Here is a 26,302-nt window from a genome sequence, read left to right on the forward strand (position 1 = left end):
CTCGGGTTCTTTGGACGTATCCTCGCTCATCCATGCGGACTGGACACTGGCCGAGAGTTGGTGGGCGGCCGAGGGTGGAGTCGACTCTCTCGGTTGCTTTGTTGGGTCTGCTCCTGTCTCTGGCCATGCTCCCCACCACCCCAGCAGACGATGGCGTGGAACACCGCAGAGGCCACCACAGTGCATATGTTTTTTTTGTATATTGTTGTTGTTGTTGTTTTACTTTTGTAGCTGTATGTAGAAATGTCTGGTTGCATAAGCTCTGCTCTTTTAATGTCCTTTGATGTTTCCTCTTACACACATGCTTATGTGTGCTATGGCTATTAGTTTTTTCCCCCCTTGGTCTCAGTCTGGATCCCCTCTCCAGGGGCCCAGGCTTTTTTTTTGTCTCACCGCCCCCAGCGTTTACCTATTTCTCACCTTTTTTGTAAGGGGCGCCGGAAGTTGGCAGACCCGTCAACGATCCTTTTCTGTCTCCCTGTAATGTTTGATCCGGTTCTGTCTCCCTGTAATGTTTGATCCGGTTCTGTCTCCCTGTAATGTTTGAGCTTGTTGTGTCTCCCTGTAATGTTTGATCCTGTTCTGTCTCCCTGTAATGTTTGATCCTGCTCTGTCTCCCTGTAATGTTTGTCTACTCTTGAATGGGATTGTGTTGAAAATCTTAATTTCCCCTCGGGGATTATTAAAGAATTCCTGATTCCGATTCCGATTCTGACACTGTGGTCATCATGGCGGTACTTGGAGAGTTTTTTCTGAGGCGATACTTGGTGAAAACAGCTTGAGAAACAGTACTATAGAAACCGTACTTGCACATTTGCATTTACATACATTTATCCCACACAAATTCTCTTGTACAAATATGACAACACATCTGTGGAGATGTTATGGCTGGACGGCTGTTTTGTTGGCACTAAAATAATGAAACTATGTGTGACAGTAAAATTTTCGTTTTGATCACATTCAAAGCTATGATCGTGGCTTCTTGATTGTTGCGTAATTACTCTTCCGGTTCATAATACCTCTTCTTCATGGCTCGGTATTTCTTGAGGAAGTAGAGAGCCTCCAGCTCCTTGATGACAAACTCCCCACGCCCCACAAGTTTTCTGATCTGTTCCGGGTCCGCCACGTCTTTGTTCTTCATGAAGGCCGACTTAAGGCGCTGTCGGAAAAAGGCCGATCCTTCAGGGTAGTCCCGACCAAGATACAGGAGCTTTCGACACACGAGAAACATCATCAACACAATCAGAAGAATCCGCAGCTTATTCCAAAATGATTGTCTATGTAATTGCGCTCTGGAATAATGTTGTGAATGACATCTGCTGGGTCAAAACATGCCTTCTTCCTTACAGCTACTTACTTACTTACAAAGTCAAAGAGATTTATTTCCAAATCATTCCTGGTTATTAGCCTGTAAAGACTGTGATGGTTGGATACAAGCAGGACATTGATGTTACCTGCACACGATGTAACATGACTGTTTACCACATGTTTTACCTTGTGAAAGCACTCCATCACTATCTGTCCTTTCATCCTGGACAATACTCATGAAAACATTTGTGCTTTGTTTTAAAGGTGTGCTATTTGGATTTCACACAGTATGAGAAAAACATTTAAAAGGAACTTTACTTTTGCGACCTCATTATACTATTGGCTAAGTTTTATAATCATAAATGTAAGTTTCTCAATACCCGACCTGTTTTGTGTGCCTTTAAAAAAAGAATTAGAAATGTACTTTAAAACGCTCTCTACCTCTAACAACCAAAAAACTGTGAAAATGATGATGCTGTGCTCCAAATTTGGATTATTTACGGAACTTGTGTGAGCCTATATATATATATATATGTATATATATATATACAGTATATATGTGTGTCTGTAAAGTCCTTCATACCGACAGCCATCAGACTGTATAATGCATATGTTCCTTTTGACTGTACATGTACTGTAAATGTATAATGTGTTTATATTATTCACGTGTGAATAATGCTGTATAATAGACTGTATTTATGTTATTCACATGTAATTAATGCTGTATAATAGACTGAATTTATATTATTCACATGTGAATAATGCTGTATAATAGACTGTATTTATATTATTCACATGTGAATAATGCTGTATAATAGACTGTAATTATGTTATTCACATGTGAATAATGCTGTATAATAGACTGTATTTATGTTATTCACATGTAATTAATGCTGTATAATAAACAGTATTTATATTATTCACATGTGAATAATGCTGTACAATAGACTGTATTTATATTATTCACATGTGAATAATGCTGTATAATACTTTATTTATATTATTCACATGTGAATAATGCTGTATAATACAGTATTTATACTATTCACATGTGAATAATGCTGTATAATAGACAGTATTTATATTATTCACATGTGAATAATGCTGTATAATACTTTATTTATATTATTCACATGTGAATAATGCTGTATAATAGACAGTATTTATATTATTCACATGTGAATAATGCTGTATAATAGACTGTTTTTATATTATTCACATGTGAATAATGCCTGAATGATGCTGTATAATAGACTGTATTTATATTATTCACATGTGAATAATGCTGTATAATAGACTGTATTTATGTTATTCACATGTAATTAATGCTGTATAATAGACTGTATTTATATTATTCACATGTGAATAATGCTGTATAATAGACTTTATTTATATTATTCACATGTGAATAATGCTGAATAATAGACAGTATTTATATTATTCACATGTGAATAATGCTGTATAATAGACAGTATTTATATTATTCACATGTGAATAATGCGTGAATGATGCTGTATAATAGACTGTATTTATACTATTCACATGTGAATAATGCTGTATAATAGACAGTATTTATATTATTCACATGTGAATAATGCTGTATAATAGACTGTATTTATATTATTCACATGTGAATAATGCTGTATAATACTTTATTTATATTATTCACATGTGAATAATGCTGTATAATAGACAGTATTTATATTATTCACATGTGAATAATGCTGTATAATAGACTGTTTTTATATTATTCACATGTGAATAATGCCTGAATGATGCTGTATAATAGACTGTATTTATATTATTCACATGTGAATAATGCTGTATAATAGACTGTATTTATGTTATTCACATGTAATTAATGCTGTATAATAGACTGTTTTTATACTATTCACATGTGAATAATGCTGTATAATAGACAGTATTTATATCATTCACATGTGAATAATGCTGTATAATAGACTGTATTTATATTATTCACATGTGAATAATGCTGTATAATAGACTGTATTTATATTATTCACATGTGAATAATGCTGTATAATACTGTATTTATATTGTTCTCATATGAATAATGCTGTATAATAGACTGTTTTATACTATTCACATGTGAATAATGCTGTATGATGGACAGTATTTATATTATTCACATGTGAATAATGCTGTATAATAGACTGTATTTATATTATTCACATGTGCATAATGCTGTATAATAGACTGTATTTATATTATTCACATGTGCATAATGCTGTATAATAGACTGTATTTATATTATTCACATGTGAATAATGCTGTATAATAGACAGTATTTATATTATTCACATGTGAATAATGCCTGAATAATGCTGTATAATAGACTGTATTTATATTATTCACATGTGAAGAAGCAAGTGGTTATTTGCACTAGGCTTTTATTTATTTTTGCACCAGCCTGCACCAGGCCATTATTTGGTTACAATGGTTATTGTCCAGTATTTTTTTTTCGTACAAAAAACTTTAAATGTAAAAGCTACGGTAAACATACAAACAAAAAAACAAGAGATCAACATGAGGTAAGCTATCAAAAGACAGGAGATCAACAAGGCCTCAACATGGCAGTAGTGCAACAATTGTCAAATAGAATACCAATACTAAAAATTAAAGCTGCAAGCAGCGTTGGACGGGTCCGCATTTTGGCAGGTGCTAGTCCTAGGTGTCCCAATACTTTTGTCCAGTGGTAGTCCTGAGTGAGACCTACATAGAGGTTTTTGTTTCGTGTCTCTACGATATTCGTACTGGGAGTTAGAGGAAGTTGTGTCTGAGTTCACATTGTCATTATAGGGTATTGTGTGTAGAATTTTGAGGACAAAAAAGAAGAAATTGCATTTTCCGTTGTCATTATAGGCACCGGAGCAGCATCAGTGCTGCGGGTCTTTGAAGGCTCGTAAAATCTAAACGGTAGCACGAATCAAAACGCCGTCGTCAACTTTCAATCAGAAGGGTTCAATCTCTCTCCTGTAGCAGTTTGAAGCCGAAACGACAAACGCGCTCAGAGGAGATAACGTTTGATGTTTGGTGACCGGTTGTAACAAAAATGTTGTTTTGAAGGAGGAATAGCAAACTTCCTGTTGATTTTTGCTGAAGGATGTCAATCTATGAAATGTAGGTCTAGGCAAGACCTACATAGAGGTATTTGTTTCATGTCTCTAAGACGTTCCTACCGGAAGTTATAAGCAATTTTGTCTGAGTTTTCCTCTAAAAAGCATTTTTTTCTCTGTTTTATTTAAAAATTGCTCTAGAGCACAATTTTGAGTTTTGGGGTTCGTTTTTTTTTTTTAATATCGCAATTTCTACCAGTCCCGATGGGTGTGAGAAGTTTGGTGAGTTTTAAAGTAATTTAAGGGGGTCAAATTACAGCTCAAAGAGGCAAAAATGAGTTTTTTTAGTACAATTTTGTCTTGAAGGGGAAATTGCCAACTTCCTGTTGGTTTTTGCCCAAGGGTGTAAAATTATAAAATGTAGGTCTAAGTCTGACCTACATAGAGGTTTTTGTTTCATGTCTCTACGACCTTCCTAGTGGGAGTTACAGGCAGTTTGTTTTTTCCTAGGGGGCGCTAGAGCGCAATTTTGATTTTTGGGGTTTGGTTTTTTTATTTTATTGAAATTTTCGCAGGTCCTGATGTGTGTGTCAAATTTGGTGAGTTTTGGAGCATGTTAAGTGGGTCAAATTAGCGTTTTTTTGTGGCGGCGGAAGAATAAAGAATAATAATAAAACCTTACAATAACAATAGGTTCCTTTGTAACCAGTACAAAGGACTCCCTGGGGGAGTCCTTTGTACTGGGTACAGGGCGGACCCTAATAAATAAACTTTTTGAATAAAGCAGCCTACCGAGAAAAATAAAATGATGGTACCAAGTACTCAAGTATAAAACCCACCATCCAAATAGAACAATAATACTGTCAATTAAATAAAATAAAGGCTACAGTACTCCAAGTTATAAATAAAGCAGCATACAGGAAAAATACAATTATGGTACCAAGTACTCTATAAAACCATCAAAACAATAATACTGCAGCAAACGCAACCCCAAATGCAACTCAACCCCACTCATCATCCTCCTCCTCCTCCCCCTCCTCTCCCTCACCCCCCTCATCATCATCCTCCTCCTCTTCAATCACAAGTTCATTGAGGAACTGCTGTTCCTCATCACTCTCCTCCTCTTCCTGAACCACAGCAGCAGCCTGCTGTCTAGCCCTCAACAGCATCTCTCTGCCTGCCTGACATGGCTGGCCCTCCTTGAGGCAGTGAATGAGCTGGTCCTCACTCCCATCAGCTGCCACCGTCAGCCCACACACCTTGGAGGATACCAGAAAGCAACAATCAGCTATGGCTACTGTTTGCAACACACACACAGCCAGCCTACCTTGAATGAGTTGATCAGAGTGTCCCGATCCAGTGCATCCCAGGCTCCCAGGACCCAGTCGACCAGGAGGCGGCGGGAAGGGGCTCTCAGGTTCCCTGACTTGGTGTAGGTCTTGTCTTTATCACCAGCCATCCAGTTATCATAGTAGTCCCGGAGCTGCGCTTTGAAAGGGCCATCCCACACAACGTCGGGGGCCTGCAGGTACTTTGTGCAACCTCCAGGTATAACAGCCATTGTAAGGTTGTAGCCCCTTTTGAGCTCTGCCTTCGTGGCCTCGCTGATATGGCATCGGTACGAGTCCCATGCAAGTAGCCTCGGTCCGAAGTGAAATTTCCACACTGCCCTCTGGAGCCAATCCTTTGTCAGGTCGTCATTAAACCAGCCATTCTTGGAGGAAGCTATGATCACCCCGGGGATGCTCTGCATAGCCTTTACATCACGGACAGCACCTTTAAACACAATGTAAGGCTTCAGCTTTGTCCCGTCTGCTTTGGCGGCAAGAGCCACCGTGACGCGTGCCTTCTCGTGACCGGTGGTTTTGAGGCAGATGGAGCGGGCGCCCCTCTCATTGACCGTGTCAAACCAGACGGCTGTTTCATCCATGGCGATGATATTCTTGGGCTGGATTTTCTTGGCCTCTATCTGTTTAGTAGAGGAAACGAGGAAGTTGACAATCTTCTGGACGGGAGCGTCCTTCTGTGCAACCGTTGTTCTCCTCCTGAGGGTAAAGTTGTTCCGACGCAGGAATCGATTAAGCCATCCACTCGTTGCACCAAACACCACCCCGGTGTCTCTCGTGTCACTCGCGGTGGCATACAACTCCTTGGCCTTAATGCGGATCATTTTGCGGGACACACGGTGGTTCAGTCCACGAACGTGATGTATCCACTGACACAAATTAGCATCAAGCTCGTCGCTCACTTTCTTCCTACCTCCACCAGATAAGCGAGCCCGTTTTCCATCGATTGCCGACTGAGATAGTAGTTCTCCCTTTTTTTGTTTCCATTCTCGTACACGTTTTGGGTCAACGTTAAACTGCCTGGCCGCTGCCAAACCAGAATTCTGCTCCGCATACTTCACAACCGCCAGCTTGAACTTTAAGTCAAACTTTCTGTTCTTCTTCCCCCTTAAAGTAATCCCGTCCATCAGTTGTGGTGTACCGGTATTCTGTTCAATCAACTCACTGCTACTGTTGCAACTGTTAATGTTGCTTGCCATGTTGAAACTTTGTCTGCTGTTAACGTAATGACCAGAATTACTGCACCTTTGCTTTTCCTTTTACCTTATAAATTGGGCTTAATGAAATCAATATGATTTTAATCTAAATTATGCAAATAACAGCCCATGGGCGGCTATCTGGACATAGGCGGTTATTAGGAAGAGGCGGTTAATTCACAAAATGGGGTCAGACCCCGGGCGGCTATTAGGACATGGGCGGTTATTTGGTAATACACGGTATATATATATTGCATTCTTCTTTAGTTGCTTCATTGAGTTCACAACCCCCTGGCGCTGTTTTGTACTGTTTCTGTACTTGTTTTGATTATTATTATTTATTTGATTGTATGTAAATGTTGAATATTATAAATAAAGGTTTAGAAAAATAAATAAGAAAACATCAACACCACTTCCGGTGCATGAACCGGAAGTAAACAGTAGGACGCTAAATATTAACCCTTACGTTTTTGTACTGGTTTTGATTATTATTATTTATTTGATTGTATGTAAAAGTTGAATATTATAAATAAAGGTTTTGAAAATGTAAAAAAACCCATCATCAACACCACTTCCGGTGCATGAACCGGAAGTAAACAGTAGGACGCTAAATATTAACCCTTACGTTTTTGTACTTGTTTTGATTATTATTATTTCTATTATTGTATGCAACTGTTGAATATTATAAATAAAGGTTTTGAAAAAAAACAAAAAAAACATCAACACCACTTCCGGTGCATAAACCGGACGTAAACAGTAGGACGCTAAATGTTAACCCTTACGTTTTTGTAAAGTCTAATAACTTCACTTCTCAGTGCGTTGGCCATGTGAGGGGAGGGGTGACAACCCTGAAACGACAAGAATCAATGGTAAAAGAAAAAAAAAGCGTGGGTGATAAGACAGAAAGAGGACAAAGGGTTAGCTCTAGCTAACCAATAGCATGTTTGCCGCGCATCTTAACACATGCATGCATCTAACCTGGTCAAACTAAGTGTTGCAAACAATGGTAAAAAATATAAACATACCAACGTCGACGTGTTGGTCTGGTAAGTGTATATCTTGATCTTATAAAGTAATCATGTGGAGGTCTTGACTCTGCCCTCACTGGTCCTGGCTGTCATGGCAGCCTGCCGTACGTCGTTTATTGTGTCGTAAACCACAACAAACCCTGACGTAAACCTGTAATAATAATATTTATGATCAATAGTAACTTACTGTTTATGTAATTGTTTTGATTATTATTTATTTGCATGTATGTAAATGTTGAATATTGTAAATAAAGGTTTTAAAAAAATAAAACTGAAATAATAAAATTAAAAAACAAATTATAAAAAAGATCAATGGTAAAAACAGTGCCAGGGATGGTTTATTCATTTTAAAACTAAACACTAAGCTAACAGGTTGAAATAGCAACGTATAATAATCTATAACATAATGCGGTGTTTTACAACCACTGTGTGCTGTGGGAGATTATCTAAATCCACCTATTTGGGTTAAAAATATTTTTTGCAAAGCAGTAATTATAGTCTGCAAATGATGTGTTGTTGTTGAGTGTCGGTGCTGTCTAGAGCTCAGCAAAGTACCGGTGTAATACTCTTCCATATCAGTAGGTGGCAGCCGGTAGCTAATTGCTTTGTAGATGTCAGAAACAGCGGGAGGCAGTGTGCAGGTAAAAAACGTGTCTAATGCTTTTCCGTGCAGGTAAAAAGGTGTTTAATGCTTAAACCAAAAATAAACAAAAGGTGAGTGTCCCTAAGAAAAGACATTGAAGCTTAGGGAAGGCTATGCAGAACAAAATTAAAACTGAACTGGCTACAAAGTAAACAAAAACAGAATGCTGGACGACAGCAAAGACTTACTGTGGAACAAAGACAGCTTCCACAATGTACATCCGAACATGACATGACAATCAACAATGTCTCCACAAATAAGGATAAAAACAACTGAAATATTCTTGATTGCTAAAACAAAGTAGATGCGGGAAATATCGCTCAAAGAAAGACATGAAACTGCTACAGGAAAATACCAAAAAAAAAGGAGCGCAAGACAAGAACTAAAACACTACACACAGGAAAACAGTAAAACATACAAAATAAGTCAGGGTGTGATGTGACAGGTGGTGACAGTACACCTACTTTGAGACAAGAGCTATAGTGATGCATGCTTGGTTATGCTTTAAAGTCATATCCAACAATTGCGACAACGACTTTTTACTGTCAACTGAGTTTTGTTCTTTAGTGATTTCTGCTGGTGGTGTGCCTTCGCATTTTTTCCACGCAAAAAATGTGCCTTGGCTCAAAAAAGGTTGAAAAACACTGACATAATGACGCGTGGGCAGCACGGTGGAGAGGGGTTAGTGCGTCTGCCTCACAATACGAAGGTCCTGGGTTCAATTCTGGGCTCGGCATCTTTCTATGTGGAGTTTGCATGTTCTCCCCGTGACTGCGTGGGTTCCCTCTGGGTACTCCGGCTTCCTCCCACCTCCTAAGACATGCACCTGGGGATAGGCCCCTCCCACCTCCAAAGACATGCACCTGGGAATAGGCCCCTCCCACCTCCAAAGACATGCACCTGGGGATAGGTTGATTGGCAACACTAAATGGTCCCTAGTGTGTGAATGTGAGTGTGAATGTTGTCTATCTGTGTTGATGAGGTGGTGACTTGTCCAGGGTGCAGCTGAGATAGGCTCCAGCACCCCCCGCCCGCCGACACCCCGAATGAGACAAGCGGTAGAAAATGGATGGATGGATAATGATGCGTGCCCTTTTTTGGAGTATTTTGCTGATTGTGTCCCCCACAAAAAATTGTATGTAAATCAAAAGCAAGTGTTACATATCTGAGTTACTGTGCAAAAATATGGGAAAACAACTACAAATGTGCGCTTCTTTCACTAACTGTGTTACAGTAAGGATCAAACACAATAATAAATAATGTACAAACATACGTACAAACATACATATACACATACATATACATACATACACTCATGCATATAATCAGGTTTCATCAAACATATATTGTTGTTGCCCTAGAGTAAAGTGGGTAACACATGACACACTGACAAAGCTTAACCTATTTTTACTATAACAATCTACAAGGTTAATATAGTCTGCTTTTCTTTCTTCTCCTCCAGTTATCTGCTTTCTTTTGTATTTCAAGTTATCATTACATATATGTATTGTTGCATTTGAACAATTGTATTGTTGATAATAGAGGTAACTATTGTTATTATTCATTATCAATAGCGATATTTCTATTGGTATTTGTATTGCTCCATTTGTAGTGTAATAATGTTCATTGTCATTTCTGTATTATTATTTATTTCACTAACTGTTGTTCTATTGTTGTTGTTGTTGTTGTTATTGTTGTGTTTGCTGTTGTTGTTGTTGTTGTCTCTCTGTCTTGTCCCCACAATTTCCCCCTCTGTCTTCTTTTTCCCCCTCTTCCTATCCCCTCCTGCTCCGGCCCGGCTGCACCAAATAATAATATAAATACATTTAATAAAGTCAAATACAAATAAGGCAACAAGAGACGTATCCTACACTTCTCTTTTGTAAAGTAAATTTGTACAGCCAATATGGGCATCTACATCTACTATATGATTTGCCTGAGCTGGACAGGACACGGGAAAAAAAAAAAAAGAATAATACATAATGTTGGATATAGAGAACATACAAACCCTTTATTTATTAAATCACAATTATTGAAATTCAACGATTTGGTGAATTTTCAAACATCTAAAATGATGTACAAAGCAAACTATAACCTGCTAGCCAAGAATGTACAACAATTCTTCTCAACAAAAGAGGAGGAATACATGTTAGCTAACTAGACAATCAGATGGACAGTGGCTATACAGTATTATACAAGTCTATATTTAGTCTAGCTTCAAGTAACAATATTCAAATACTAACATTGTTGGGTAAGACAGAATTTGGTTTTATTCTGAATCCAGTGAAACAGATTGGTGGTTTTAGCTGATATAAAGACTTTCAGGTGTTTATATATATTTATGTTTAAATATTTGGCAGACGCTTTTATCCAAAGCGACATACATAAAAAATACATATGAAACAATCTCTGTAAACATGATCATTTAAGGGAAGAATGTAATACAAAATATCAATACAAAGTGTCAAGACAGAATAAACTCTCTGCTGCTGCAGCAACAGAGATACAGTCTATAAGATATATATATATATATATATATATATATATATATATATATATATATATATATATATATATATATATATATATATATATATATATATATATAATATATATATATATATATAAAAACGCTCAGCTATTTTTAAATTGAAGAAACAATATGATTAGGTTATATATACATGCTACATAAACAATGTATGAATACATTATATATATATATATATATATATATATTATATATATATATATATATATATATATATATATATATATATATATATATATATATATATATATATATATATATATATATATATATATATATATATATATATATATATATATATCTAATGTATTCATACATTGTTTATGTAGCATGTATATATAACCTAATCATATTGTTTCTTCAATTTAAAAATAGCTGAGCGTTTTTTTCCCCCTTCTCTGGGATTATATTCCCAGTTTTGATCTGGGACGTCTGGTCACTTATAGCATCACGTATGACAAAAAAGCGCGTGAAAATCAGTGGTATTCAGTGAGGTAAAATGAATTAAATGCGCTGACAGTTCATTGCTCCTGCCAAATGAATTGCACTGAGTGGAGCGGATCACCACTCCAAGATGGCGGCCCCGCGTCTCGTCAGCGCCAGTAGGCAGTAGCGCTCCATGCTGCGTACCCTTAGAACATGTCTATGGTATGGCAGTGAGCGATGCCTGCGCGCATGCGCGGGATGTAGGTGCAGGGCGGAAGTTACCAAATAAAAGGACGAACAACGAAAAAAGCGACCTTCTCCGCTTTATTGATTTCATTTAAAGTACGAGCGTATACACAACAGTGGTCTCTTTGAATAGTGTTTGTTTCTATTCATGAAAGGTTATTGAGAATGTCAAAACATGAAGTCAATTTCGGTGGCGACGCATAATTTCCCTGCGCTATTATGCACAACATTACGGGAGTGACATGCGCGTGGTGGTAACCATGGAGACCAGCCGCGGGACACGGTAGTTTCTTGTTAACTAGACGCGAACAATAAAAGGTATTTTGCTTTAATTACGCCGGTTTTAACTAAATAAAAGAGCTAAATGGAATTAAATAATGCAAAATATGACTGAAAGGTGGGGGGAGTTTGATTGACTGGCGTAAACAACAAACTAGCATGGCACGTCTAACTAGCATCTAGAGACACTATTATTTAAAATGTGACATTTAACTTTTCTAACTTTCCCCCCAATGCATTAAGAAGTGTACATAGCTCATCATGGTGAGTTGAATTAGTCATTTTTTCCTTTTAATGAGGACAATTCCTACTCTAATACTGTCCTTTTCCACCTGGAATTGCATGGTTTTGATTCTCTGCTCTATAAATCTTCTCTGATTTGAATGAAAGGCTCCAAAGAAAAAGGTATGAGCAAAAAAAAAAAGCATGTTATGTTTATGTAATTATTAGTGTGTCTCTTCTCACCTGTCCTGTTTTGTACCTTCTGCAGTATCACAACAAAGCATCTGTGTACATACACTTGTAGAGAACATCATGTCATGGCTGTCTTGAGTTTCTAATCATTTCTACAACTTTTTTGTGATTGGAGCACATACTTGTTGGTCACAAAAAACATTCATGAAGTTTGCTTTTTTTATGAATTTATTATGGGTCTACTGAAAATGTGAGGGTCAAAAGTATACATACAGCAATGTTGATATTTGCTTACATGTCCCTTGGCAAGTTTACCTGCAATAAGGCGCTTTTGGTAGCCATCCACAAGCTTCTGCTTGACCACTTGACCACTAAATTGCTGCAGTTCAGCTAAATGTGTTGCTTTTCTGACATGGACTGACATCTGACATCACATGGACAAAGATAAGACCTTCTGGAGGAAAGTTCCGTAGTCAGATGAAACAAAAATGGAGCTGTTTGGCCACAATACCCAGCAATATGTTTGGAGGAGAAAAAGTGAGGCCTTTAATCCCAGGAACACCATTCCTACCGTCAAGCATGGTGGTGGTAGTATTATGCTCTGGGCCTGTTTTGCTGCCAATGGAACTGCTGCTTTAAATGGGACAATGAAAAAGGAGGATTAGCTCCAAATTGTTCAGGACAAGCTAAAATCATCAGCCCGGAGGTTGGGTCTTGTTGGGTGTTCCAACAGGACAATGACCCCAAACACACCTCAAAAGTGGTCAAGGAATGGCTAAATCAGGCTAGAATGAAGGTTTTAGAATGGCCTTCCCAAAGTCCTGACTTAAAGGTGTGGACAATGCTGAAGAAACAAGTCCATGTCAGAAAAGCAACACATTTAGCTGAACTGCAGCAATTTATTGGTCAAGTGGTCAAGCAGAAGCTTGTGGATGGCTACCAAAAGCGCCTTATTGCAGGTCAACTTGCCAAGGGACATGTAAGCAAATATTAACATTGCTGTATGTATACTTTTGACCACCACATTTTCAGTAGACCCATAATAAATTCATAAAAGAAGCAAACTTCATGAATGTTTTTTGTGACCAACAAGTATGTGCTCCAATCACAAAAAAATAACAGTTGTACAAATGATTGGAAACTCAAGACAGCCATGACATGATGTACTTTACAAGTGTATGTACACTTATGACCACCACTGTAATACATTCAGTATGATTTTCTGCCACACTAATGCTCTTTACCATGTTTTATCATTGTTTATTATGGGGAAAAGGGCAAAAAGGGACCCAAGTTGACCAAAAAAGAAAAGGCGAGGCTAAAGCAAGAGGAGGAGGAAAGAAGGCTGCGAGAGGAAGGTAGTAATAAAGTACGATCAACACTTTTAAATGTCCTTCTAAGTACTTTTGCCGTGCAGAGGAGGCCCGCATTCAAGCAGAGAGGGAAGAACTGGAGCGGCTGGAAAGACAAAGAAGGCAGGAGATCTTGGACAGGCTTGAGGCCAAGGTACATGTCAGGTTCAAACACCAAACCATGTATTAAACAGGACAAGAAGCAAGGAATCAAACAGGGACAGGATTCAATTTAGCTCATGAGGAGAGCGCGTGGACCTGCACCCCACGCTCTGAGGAACAAGTTCCACGCCTCCTCATTTATTTGGGGCATTCCCTGATTACATAGCTGCTTCTAAGGGGAGGGGTCTCATTATGCAGCGGCTGCACTGGGTCATAAACAGTTCAAACAAAACGGTGCTTGGAGCGGCGTCAGGTTTGCCCCTTCTCTGCTCGTAGATTTCGGGTCCTGATAAGGCCCTTCCTGTTATGATCCGTGGCCCGGATCATGTTTCGTTATTTTCTGTTAGATTTGGACTCCCTTAGTTCCTGTTTTTGTGCACCCTTGAGTTTGTTTTGGTTGCCATGGTTGCTTATTGTTTTCACCTGTCTCTGATTGGTGTTCGGGACGCTCACCTGCTTCCCGAGCACTGATCAGAGGCTTTATTTAAGCCTGCCTTTGCCGGTCAGTCGGCCTGGCTTCTTTGTTTGCTTCATGCTACAGTTACGTGAGTATTCCTTGTCTTCTAGCCTATGCTAAGTGGTAGCCCTAGGGTCCAGTGCGATCGGCACGTTTTTCCTCTGGCTTGTTTTCTGTTTTTGGTACTTGTTTGATTTCTAAGAATAAATCATGTTCCTACCTGCACGTCCTGTCCGGAGTGGTCCATCTTTATCCCGCGGGAACGAACCTTGCAGCAAGCTGCGACCCCCCACACGTAACACTTCCTTTGGCTGTCCAAGATCTGAGAAACCGACACCTCTACGGCGCATCCCATCACACGCAGTGGAGATTTACAAGCTGTCCGCCTTTTGCTTGATAAGGTCAAAGACAGCTTTGTAAGCAAACGGTCTTCACACAGGGCAACCTGAACTCGCAGAAAACAAATTGTGTGATAACTTATATACAATTATTCTGACAGTACCCTCATAGTGTCAATAATAATTGCAGCGTCAACAAACCCCTCCTGTTTTTTGTTGACAGGATTTAGAACGCAGAGATGGGGAGCTGGAAGAACTGGGCTCCATACTGGAGAAGACTCACAGTGCCGTGGTCAAACATAAACATGACCTTGCAGAGCTGTCCAAGGTGTGTATCATGAGTCAAATTCCCAATGTACCCGGACTTTATGCACACCTTGCACCTACAGCGTGCATTGGTGGAATAGACCAACTTCCGTTGTTAGCTGACTTTTGCTAGTGTTTCTTTATGACTTAGAATGTGAGCGGTGTGTCCACAGTGGGAGCGATACATGCAATGCAGTGTGACACCAGACTCCACAGTGCAGCAGGACGTCAACACCTTCATCAGCTTGTGGAGAGACGACACAAACTGCGACCTCAACACCGTCCTGAAGAAATGTAACGTGGCCCAGCAGGTCTGTTCATCTGCACTTCTATCTTTATTCAGGAGGTTCTTAGACAATATTCTTCTTTATTCTCCACCCAGCTGATGGAGGAACTGGAGGAGCTGCTGAGAAAAGCTGGCAGCCTCAAAGAAGTTATGACATACCGGGAGGCTCTCCTACATCTGCAGGATGTTGTCCACAAGAAAATCCTCAACGTGAGCGCGGAGATCCTGAAGGTGCACTTCCACAGTACACTTTCTTTATTATAAAGAGCACTACAATATAGATACTAATGCAAAATATGTTTGCTGTTATCTGTATACTTTGCACTCTTTTTTTATATTGTAGTTAGCTATGTCACGGCTTTGATGCACATTGTTCCAAAAATGTAAAGTACCATACAAGATAATTACAGGTAATCAAGTAAAACATTGGAAATATACTGTACTTCATGTAAAGGAATAATAATACAGACTTTTACCCATATCTATATATTATAATACAATGAAGAAATAATACAATGAAATGCATCATACAATTTGAAAATATTCACCAATAACTAAACCATTTTTTTAAATGTAATTAATGAAAATTAATATAACACATCCATATATATGTATATATATATTTTTATATATATATATATATATATATATATATATATGCCGTAATTTCCGGACTATAAGCCGCACCTGACTATAAGCCGCACCAGCTAAATTTAGGGGAAAATACAGATTGCTCCATATATAAGCCGCACCCGACTATAAACCGCAGGGTTTTGATGTGTAATTACCGTAGTATATAGGGGTTCCTGCTACCACGGAGGGGATTGTCGGGACAGAGATGACTGTTTGGGAACGCAAAGCGTCCCATTTATTAACAATAAATCTTTCAATCATTCAATCAAACTTTCACATCTTTGACATGGCGAACAGCATTCGTGCAGAGTACAAATAATACAACGGTGCAAAGTAATACAAAGTGCTCGCCTGTACGTTATCAAAATAACCAGCCTACCGGTATATGAAAAGTCAGTCTTTAATCATTGTGTCATCGTCTTCCTCCTGCGTACTAAAACCACCGAAATCCTCTTCGTCGGTGTCGGAGAAGAACAGGCCGTAAATAAGCCGCACCCTTGTATAAGCCGCAGGGACCAGAACGAGGGGAAAAAGTAGCGGCTTATAGTCCGGAAATTACGGTATATGTATATATACATACTGTATATATATATATATATGTGTATATATATATATATATATATATATATATATATATATATATATATATATATATATATATATATATATATATATATATATATATATATATATATATATATATAAAAAATATATATATATATATATATATATATATATATATATATATATATATATATATATATATATATATATATATATATATATATATATACATATATATAAAAGTTTGGGGTCACATTGAAATGTCCTTATTTTTGAAGGAAAAGCACTGTACTTTTCAATGAAGATAACTTTAAACTAGTCTTAACTTTAAAGAAATACACTCTATACATTGCTAATGTGGTAAATGACTATTCTAGCTGCAAATGTCTGGTTTTTGGTGCAATATCTACATAGGTGTATAGAGGCCCATTTCCAGCAACTATCACTCCAGTGTTCTAATGGTACAATGTGTTTGCTCATTAGCTCAGAAGGCTAATTGATGATTAGAAAACCCTTGTGCAATCATGTTCACACATATGAAAACAGTTTAACTCGTTACAGAAGCTACAAAACTGACCTTCCTTTGAGCAGATTGAGTTTCTGGAGCATCACATTTGTGGGGTCAATTAAACGCTCAAAATGGCCAGAAAAAGAGAACTTTCATCTGAAACTCGACAGTCTATTCTTGTTCTTAGAAATGAAGGCTATTCCACTAAATTGTTTGGGTGACCCCAAACTTTTGAACGGTAGTGTATATGTATATATATATATATATATATATATATATATATATATATATATATATATATATATATATATATATATATATATATATATATATATAAAAAAAAAAATATATATATATATATATATATATATATATATATATATATATATATATATATATATATATATATATATATGTATATATATATATATATATATATATATATATATATATATATATATATATATATATATATATATATATATATATATGAAGGTTTATTTGGAAAAGGGACAGATACAGAAACACAGATATCTGAAACAGTCATCCAATGTATGCATCATAGTGTTTGTAGCCTAAGGTCATTTACAACACTTGTCCCCAACAACAACAACAACAACAACAACACAGCTCTAACATCATTAAAATAGGAAAATAAAAAGAATGAGGCAAAGAGGAGTCGATAATAATGATAATAGTAATACAGACAAAGTGAAAACTAGATAAAAGCCAATAATAATAATAATAACAATAACACAGACAAAGATTGCTAACAGAAAACAGGTGAGGGGAAATGCTGTGGGAAAGATTTGTGAAGCGATCATGAAACAACACCAACGCAACAGGAAGTGTCACCAAAAGAAGAGCGCAGGACAGGAACCAACACCAAACATAGGAGAACACCAACAAAAGGGTGTAAGCAGTTATATAGTATTTTATACACTGGCTTTTTATTCTAAATTATGTTATGTCTTGTTTCGATCATTTCTGACTCCTCAGAGAAGGTGCTCTAATAAATCTGCCCAGAACTTACAGTATATATACGTTTATGTATTTATTTATTTACATATATTATATACATCATAAATGAGAAGTAGATCCTAAAAAGTTGGTATAAATTTATTTCGAACATGCTTATAATATAATTAGAATAATATAATATAAAATCCATCCATCCATTTTCCATTTTCCATTTTCTACCGCATATCGTATAATAAAATATAATATAATACATCAGTATATATTATATGTAAATATTACATACATGTTATATTTTATATTGCTACGATGGTGCATTTTTAGTCTACTTAATACCTGCATTATCCTTTTCCATCCTTACCCTTTCCATCCTTTGTAACTGAGCTACTGTGTGGAACAATTTCCCTTGTGGATCAATAAAGTTTGTCTAAGTCTAAGTCTAACAATATGGTACATTGTCTATTTACAGTTTGACATTCCAACATGTTCGAAAAGGAGTAGGAAGAAGCAACGCTTATTTAATCCCACCCCTTCTCCAATTCAACACATTTGTTGACTTCCACTTTGACTTATAATAATAATGAGATGAAGTATTTCCACACATGGTGGAAGTAAGGAAACAGTTGTGCTGTGTCTGCAGCCTCAAAATTGTGTACAATGTTTGGGATGTTGCTAGTTTGAAATGATGGCTTGCTGACGTTGATGTTTGTGTCCCCTGGCTGGTTGAAGGGGGCCAGTTCCAATATTGACACGGAGACGGGCAACATGCAGGCTGTGATAAAAGACGACAACATGACATTGTGCCTCTGGGCAAACCTCATGAGGAATCACAGGTAATCAGACCGCTTTTTGGAGTTGAAGCCTTTAAATGGCAGCATGACGAAAAATGGCACATTCCTAAAAACTACCAGGGCCGGCGTGGCGAAGTTGGTAGAGTGGCTGTGCCAGCAATCGGAGGGTTGCTGGTTACTGGGGTTCAATCCCCACCTTCTACCATCCTAGTCACGTCCGTTGTGTCCTTGGGGAAGACACTTCACCCTTGCTCCTGATGGCTGCTGGTTAGCGCCTTGCATGGCAGCTCCCGCCATCAGTGTGTGAATGGGTGAATGTGGAAATAGTGTCAAAGCGCTTTGAGTACCTTGAAGGTGGAAAAGCGCTATACAAGTATAACCCATTTATTATTATTTACTGTAAAATATTCTATATCAATATAGTTTTACATATATTTTTTGGATTATTTTACTAATTTAATTTAGTAATTTAAATCTTAAATATAAAAACAAACAAACAAAAAAAACAATACAATAAAAAAAAAAAAAAAAAAAAAAAAATATATATATATATATATATATATATATATATATATATATATATATATATATATATATATATATATATATATATATATATATATATATACATACACACATACATACATACATCAAATACTAACGATATTTGTGGGATTTTAACTAAAACATAGTCTATATGTATTCCATATTTATTTATCTTTATCTTTATTTATCTTTATCTTTATCATTTAATATTTTATTCAATATTTTTTGGATATGTATATCCAATACTAAATATATTTCTGTGATTAAAACCCCTTATTTTAAATACCAGGTTCCTACAACTGCTACTTTTTTCATTTAGAGTATGTCTATCTATTTTTTTTTTTTTTTTTTTTTTTTTGTTTTTTTTTGTTTGTTTTTTGTTTGCGCCATGCTTTTTTAACCTGTAAAGCACTTTGGTGCAATCTAAAAAGTTGTTGAAAATGTGCTATATAAATAAAGTTGACTTGACTTGACTTGACTATCAAATACTAATTGCATTTGTTTGCTTTTAACCCTTTAAATGCCGCTAATATTTTGTATATTACTGTAATTTTAGATATTTTATTATTATCATATTTTTGTATTTTATTTTGTATGTACAGTATGTCCATCAAATACTAATTATAGTTGTGTGATTTTAACTCTTTAAATGCCATTGTGACAAAAACATGTCAGGTTCCTAAAAATTGCTCTAAGATTATTTTCTATATTCATGTATTTTTATATATTTCATTATATTACATATTTTCTATATCGTATAGCTATCAAATACAAATTACTTTTGTGTGATTTTAACCCTTTAAATGTCAGCATGACAAAAACTGCTCAAAAATATTTTGTATATTCATGTATTTGTATATATTTTATTATTAAACATATTTAAAAATATATATATATATTTTTTTACATACAGTATATCTATCATATACTAACTATATTTGTGGGATCTTAACCCTTTAAATGCCAGCATGACAAAAAAACGCTCTAAAATATTTTGTATATTCATGTATTTTTATATATTTTTTCATTAAACATATTTTTTAAAACAATACAATACATTTTTATATACAGTATATCTATCAAATTAATACTAATTATATTTGTGGGAGTTAACCATTCAAAACTAAAAAACATGTCAGCTTACTAAAAACTGTTCTTATAATATTTTCTACATTAATTTATTATTTAAAATATTTTATAAATATTTAAAAAATATATATATTTTATATATTTTTAAATTCTATATATTTTAACTTTTTATTTATTTTTTTCAAAGAATTACATTTTTATATACAGCATATGTATCAAATAAATACTAATTATATTTGTGTGATTCTTAACCCTTTAAATGCCAGCATGACCCAAAAAAATGTTAGGTTACTAAAAACTGCTCTCATATTTTCTTCTATATTCATATATTTTTAATATCTTTATTATTTAACATACTTTTTTTTTAAATAGTAATTTTTTTTTATAGAGTATAACTGTCAAATACTAACTATATTTGTGGGGTTTTAACCCTTTAAATGCCAGCGTGACAAAAAACTGCTCTAAAATATTTTCTTATTTACATAGTTTGATATATTTTATTATTTAACATATTTTAAAAAATAATTACACGTTTTGTATACCGTATGTCTATCAAATACTAATTATTTTTGTGTGATTTAACCCTTTAAATCTAAAAAACCATGTCAGGTTACTAAAAACTGCTCTTATAACGTTTTCTATATTAATTTATTATTTAAAATGTTCTTATACATATTTTAAAAAAATGGTATATTATATTTTAACTTTTTTTTTCAATATATTTTATACATATTTTTTTTATATCTTTATTATTTAATATACTTTTTAAAAATTTACTACTAATTATATTTGTGTGATTTGAATGGTCATCCGTGGGTGCAAAGGACTTGTCGGGTTGTGCTGTGGTCTTTCAGGTTCAAATACTTGAACTTCGGGGAGGTGGGCATGGGCATTGAGCTGACCAAGCAGCTGGCAGGGAGCGACATCGCCGTGCGGATCCTCTACACCCGCTACGACCATTTGTCCATCCTGTCCAAGATGACCCACATGACCATGCCGCTGCCCCCCGTCAGGTGGGTCCCATCTCCCTTTTAGCACACACACCTGTGGAGAAGGCTTCACGCAGCCTTGGTCTCGGGGGCCCCCAGCTCTCTCAGCAAGGCGGAGGAGGTTCCACCCGAGCAGGGGGAGGCCAAGGAGAACCAGGAGGAGTCCAAGGAGAACCAGGAGGAGGCGGGGGCTGAGCAGCAGCATGAGACCGTGGAGGATGAGAAGACCCCCGCCAATGAGTCTGAGGGGATGAAGGCACAGGTATCCTTGCATGCTGTGTACGTACAGTACGTACAGTATGTACAGTATGTGCCTCCATTGCAGGACTCGGAAAGCCACCTGTCAAAAAGCAGCGCCCCACACCCCGAGGATGGAGACAGCCAGATCCAGACCCAAATAGAGACCATTACAGGTAAGCCGGACGCCTGTTTGCGTCCAAACACCTTCTCACAGGTGGGTTCCACTTTCCAGCCGCCTCCACTCCCCCTCCCCCGCAGGAGGCCGCGGAAGACGCCGGCCCGGACCCCCACGTGGTGGACCTGATGCAGTACACCACCCTGGGCGGGGTCTTCTACTGCGAAGTCTTCCACCTGCCGCCGCAAGCGCATCAAGTCAAGGGCTGGGAGATCCGAAAGGTAAACATCGGGAAGGTTGCTCTCTTCTACGCCGATATTTGGCTTTTGGACTCGTATCTGTATCGGCCTTTTTTTATCGATTTAAAAACATTTTGTTTACAACTAGAGATGTCCGATAATATCGGCCGATATATGCGTTAAAATGTAATATCGGAAATTATCGGTAGCGTTTTTTTTATTATCGGTATCGTTTTTGTTTTATTTTTTTTAAATTAAATCAACATAAAAAACACAAGATACACTTACAATTAGTGCACCAACCCAAAAAACCTCCCTCCCCCATTTACACTCATTCACACAAAAGGGTTATTTCTTTCTGTTATTAATATTCTGGTTCCTACATTATATATCAATATATATCAATACAGTCTGCAAGGGATACAGTCCGTAAGCACACATGATTGTGCGTGCTGCTGCTCCACTAATAGTACTAACCTTTAACAGTTAATTTTACTCATTTTCATTCATTACTAGTTTCTATGTAACTGTTTTTATATTGTTTTACTTTCTTTTTTATTCAAGAAAATGTTTTTAATTAATTTATCTTATTTTACAAATTTTTTTAAAAAGTACCTTATCTTCACCATACCTGGTTTTCCAAATTAGGCATAATAATGTGTTAATTCCACGACTGCATATATCGGTTGATATCGGTATCGGTAATTGAAGAGTTGGACAATATCGGAATATCGGATATCGGCAAAAAGCCATTATCGGACATCCCTAGTTACAACTAGACCAAAACTACCTTTACACACGATAGCAGTGTCTACTAGGGTTGTACGCTTGTACCGCGCCCCCGTCGTCGTCACGTGGTGACATTGCTGGTTTTAACGAGCAGAGGAGCATGTTGGGCAGCGCGCACACACAGAGTACTTACAAGCAGACACAGTGTGTAGACAGAAAAGGGAGAACGGACGCATTTTGGTGTAAAAAGTAAAGATAAAGGTGAAGTTATAACACTGAAACACCCTCAGGAAGAGCTGCTTTAAGACATGGCTAGCTAGCTAGCGGCTAACGTCCATCCGCAGTGTTTTAGCTACTTCTAAATCACTAATCCTGGCCTCCATGGCGGAAAATAAAGTAAGTTTCTTACATGTATCATTATCACTGCAGGACGAGGAATATCTATACATGTTTCACTACACACCCTAGCTCACCGGCGTCAAAATGTAAACAAACACCATGGGTGGATCTACACCTGTAATGATACCAAGTATCTAGTCGATCCTACTATGATTACGTCGATTTTTTTTGGCATGACAACATCCTCTTTTGTTTTTTTAAAATGTATATTATGTTTATAAAGTCAGTAAATACGTCCCTGGACACATGAGGACTTTGAATATGACCAATGTATGATCCTGTAACTACTTGGTATCGGATTGATACCTAAATGTGTGGTATGATCCAAAACTAATGTGAAGTATCAAAGAAGAGAAGAATAAGTGATTATTACATTTTAACAGAAGTGTAGATTTTTCGCGGTCATTTCTCCCCAAAAATGTTTTGATATCTGTCAAGACATTTATTTGACTTCTTGTGAGAATCACACAGGCCACGCCCCCTTTCTCTGCTTACCTGTCAAAACTTGACTTTTTTGGCTGGGAAATCCCGTTTTTGTCCTTCTTTCCTGGCGTCTTCCCAGCCCCTTCCTTTGTTTTTTTTCTCTGCCAAAAATCCAAACTTTGTGTAAATATTTAACATACTTTTTTTTTAATAGTTAGTTTTTTTAATATAGCGTATAACTGTCAAATACTAACTATATTTGTGGGATTTTAACCCTTTAAATGCCAGCATGACAAAAAAATGCTCTAAAATATTTTGTATATTCATGTATTTTTTTATATATTTTATTATTAAAAATGTTTTTTTTAAATAATATTTGTTTTTACATACAGTATATCTATCAAATACTAACTATATTTGTGGGATTTTAACCCTTTAAATGCCAGCATGACAAAAAAAATGCTCTAAAATATTTTGTATTTTCATGCATTTTTATATATATGTTATTATTAAACTTTTTTTAAATTATTACATATTTTTTTACATACAGTATATCTATCAAATACTATCTATATTTGTGGGATTTTAACCCTTTAAATGCCAGCATGACAAAAAAAAATGCTCTAAAATATTTTGTATATTCATGTATTTTTATATATTTTACTATTAAACTTATTATTTTTTTATTATATATTTTTTTACATACAGTATATCTATCAAATACTAACTATACTTGTGGGATTTTAACCCTTTAAATGCCAGCACGACAAAAAAAATGCTCTAAAATATTTTGTATATTCATGCATTTTTATATATATGTTATTATTAAACTTTTTTTTAATTATTACATATTTTTTTACATACAGTATATCTATCAAATACTATCTATATTTGTGGGATTTTAACCCTTTAAATGCCAGCATGACAAAAAAAAAATGCTCTAAAATATTTTGTATATTCATGTATTTTTATATATTTTACTATTAAACTTATTATTTTTTATTATATATTTTTTTACATACAGTATATCTATCAAATACTAACTATACTTGTGGGATTTTAACCCTTTAAATGCCAGCATGACAAAAAAAATGCTCTAAAATATTTTGTATATTCATGCATTTTTATATATATATGTTATTATTAAACTTTTTTTTAATTATTACATATTTTTTTACATACAGTATATCTATCAAATACTATCTATATTTGTGGGATTTTAACCCTTTAAATGCCAGCATGACAAAAAAAATGCTCTAAAATATTTTGTATATTCATGTATTTTTATATATTTTACTATTAAACTTATTTTTTTTTTTATTATATATTTTTTTACATACAGTATATCTATCAAATACTAACTATACTTGTGGGATTTTAACCCTTTAAATGCCAGCATGACAAAAAAAATGCTCTAAAATATTTTGTATATTTATGTATTTTTATATATTTTATTATTAAACATATTTTTTTAAATAATTTGTTTTACATACAGTAGAACTGTCAAATACTAACTATATTTGTGGGATTTTAACCCTTTAAATGCCAGCATGACAAAAAAAACGCTCTAAAATATATTTTTTTATTCACGTAGTTTTATATATTTTATTATTTAACATATATATTTTTTAAATAATTAAATGTTTTAATGTATGTCTATCAAATAGTAATTATATTTGTGTGATTTAACCCTTTAAATCTAAAGGAAATGTCGGCTTACTAAAACTGTTCTCATATTTTCTATATTAATTTTTATTTAAAATTTTCTTATGTATATTTTAAAATTTTGTATATTAAAAAAAATAAAAAAATATATATTTTAACTTTTTTCTCAAATAATTAAATTTTTATATACAGTATATCCATCAAATAAATGCTAGTTGTATTTGTGTGATTCTTTACTTACACGTAAGTAAAGAAGAGCAGGCAGCAGCTCACACATTCTCATACTTTCTGTAACATCCAGGAAGAAATGAGGTTAGCCATCATGAAAAATGACTCATCGATTATCTACGTGATGTTGACAATGTTTCAGGGTTCCTCGAGAAGAAACCTGACTATGTATAACATCTATAAAATATATAAAACTGTATCAAATGGAGTAGACGAGTTATTATGATATGGAAAAGCCATATTTGTATCATTTTGCCAAGCGATTTTCCCTATTTTCCTGCAACTTGACATGTTTGTGACCAGCTTTTAGAGGCGGGCCTGCAAGCGTTCCAATACACCATTGAAACGTGCGATCCAACGGAGGAAGAAGACGCTAACTCCTTCCTGGTCTCAGTGTCCGTCCCCCTCCCGGACAATCTTTTCTTCCTGGAACCCCCTCAAGTGGGGCGCTGGCTTGCAGCAGGTAGCACAGACACAACTAATATATTCCCCACCAATGAAACCTTTTAAAATATTAATTTTATTTGCAGGAGTTTAACCCTTTGAATGCCATTAAATACTGAATTTTTTTTCTATGTTATTATTATTACTATTTTTTCCACACTTAAAATGAGTCAATATTTTAAAACTACTTCAGCTTGATATATATGTCTATAAAATACTAATTATATTTGCATGATTTTAACCCTTTAAGTGGCAGAATGATGAAAAATGTCAGGTTCCAAAAAAACTACTTTAAAATATTCTATATTAA

The 26,302-nt window shown here is 35.5% G+C and overlaps 2 protein-coding genes across 3 annotated transcripts in view; one reads left to right on the forward strand and one right to left on the reverse strand.

Annotated features, from left to right (window-relative positions):
- Window positions 1-341: 341 nt before the first annotated feature.
- LOC133662478 (LYR motif-containing protein 5A-like) lies at window positions 342-8,087 on the reverse strand. Its single transcript, XM_062066515.1, has 3 exons — window positions 7,953-8,087; window positions 7,710-7,775; window positions 342-1,210 (listed from the first exon to the last, which is right to left on the reverse strand). The coding sequence occupies exons 2-3, from the start codon at window positions 7,752-7,754 to the stop codon at window positions 998-1,000; spliced, it is 258 nt and encodes an 85-aa protein (XP_061922499.1). The 5' UTR covers window positions 7,755-7,775; window positions 7,953-8,087; the 3' UTR covers window positions 342-997.
- Window positions 7,715-26,302, forward strand: part of LOC133662476 (dynein axonemal intermediate chain 7-like) — a 30,522-nt gene continuing 11,934 nt past the window's right edge. The window contains exons 1-13 of one of the 2 annotated variants that reach the window (XM_062066513.1): window positions 11,881-12,136; window positions 12,341-12,361; window positions 13,788-13,869; window positions 13,929-14,017; window positions 15,044-15,148; window positions 15,300-15,437; window positions 15,509-15,643; window positions 18,825-18,928; window positions 21,376-21,534; window positions 21,610-21,772; window positions 21,836-21,923; window positions 21,983-22,146; window positions 25,852-26,011. In XM_062066513.1, the coding sequence (XP_061922497.1) occupies window positions 12,359-12,361; window positions 13,788-13,869; window positions 13,929-14,017; window positions 15,044-15,148; window positions 15,300-15,437; window positions 15,509-15,643; window positions 18,825-18,928; window positions 21,376-21,534; window positions 21,610-21,772; window positions 21,836-21,923; window positions 21,983-22,146; window positions 25,852-26,011 (1,390 nt within the window). In that variant the 5' untranslated portion in view covers window positions 11,881-12,136; window positions 12,341-12,358. Of the gene's footprint in view, window positions 7,797-11,880; window positions 12,137-12,340; window positions 12,362-13,787; window positions 13,870-13,928; window positions 14,018-15,043; window positions 15,149-15,299; window positions 15,438-15,508; window positions 15,644-18,824; window positions 18,929-21,375; window positions 21,535-21,609; window positions 21,773-21,835; window positions 21,924-21,982; window positions 22,147-25,851; window positions 26,012-26,302 lie in introns of those variants that run through there. The other variant, XM_062066514.1, reaches the window with a different exon arrangement.

This window comes from Entelurus aequoreus, linkage group LG12 (assembly GCF_033978785.1).
Source record: "Entelurus aequoreus isolate RoL-2023_Sb linkage group LG12, RoL_Eaeq_v1.1, whole genome shotgun sequence".
Classification (NCBI taxonomy): Eukaryota; Metazoa; Chordata; class Actinopteri; order Syngnathiformes; family Syngnathidae; genus Entelurus; species Entelurus aequoreus.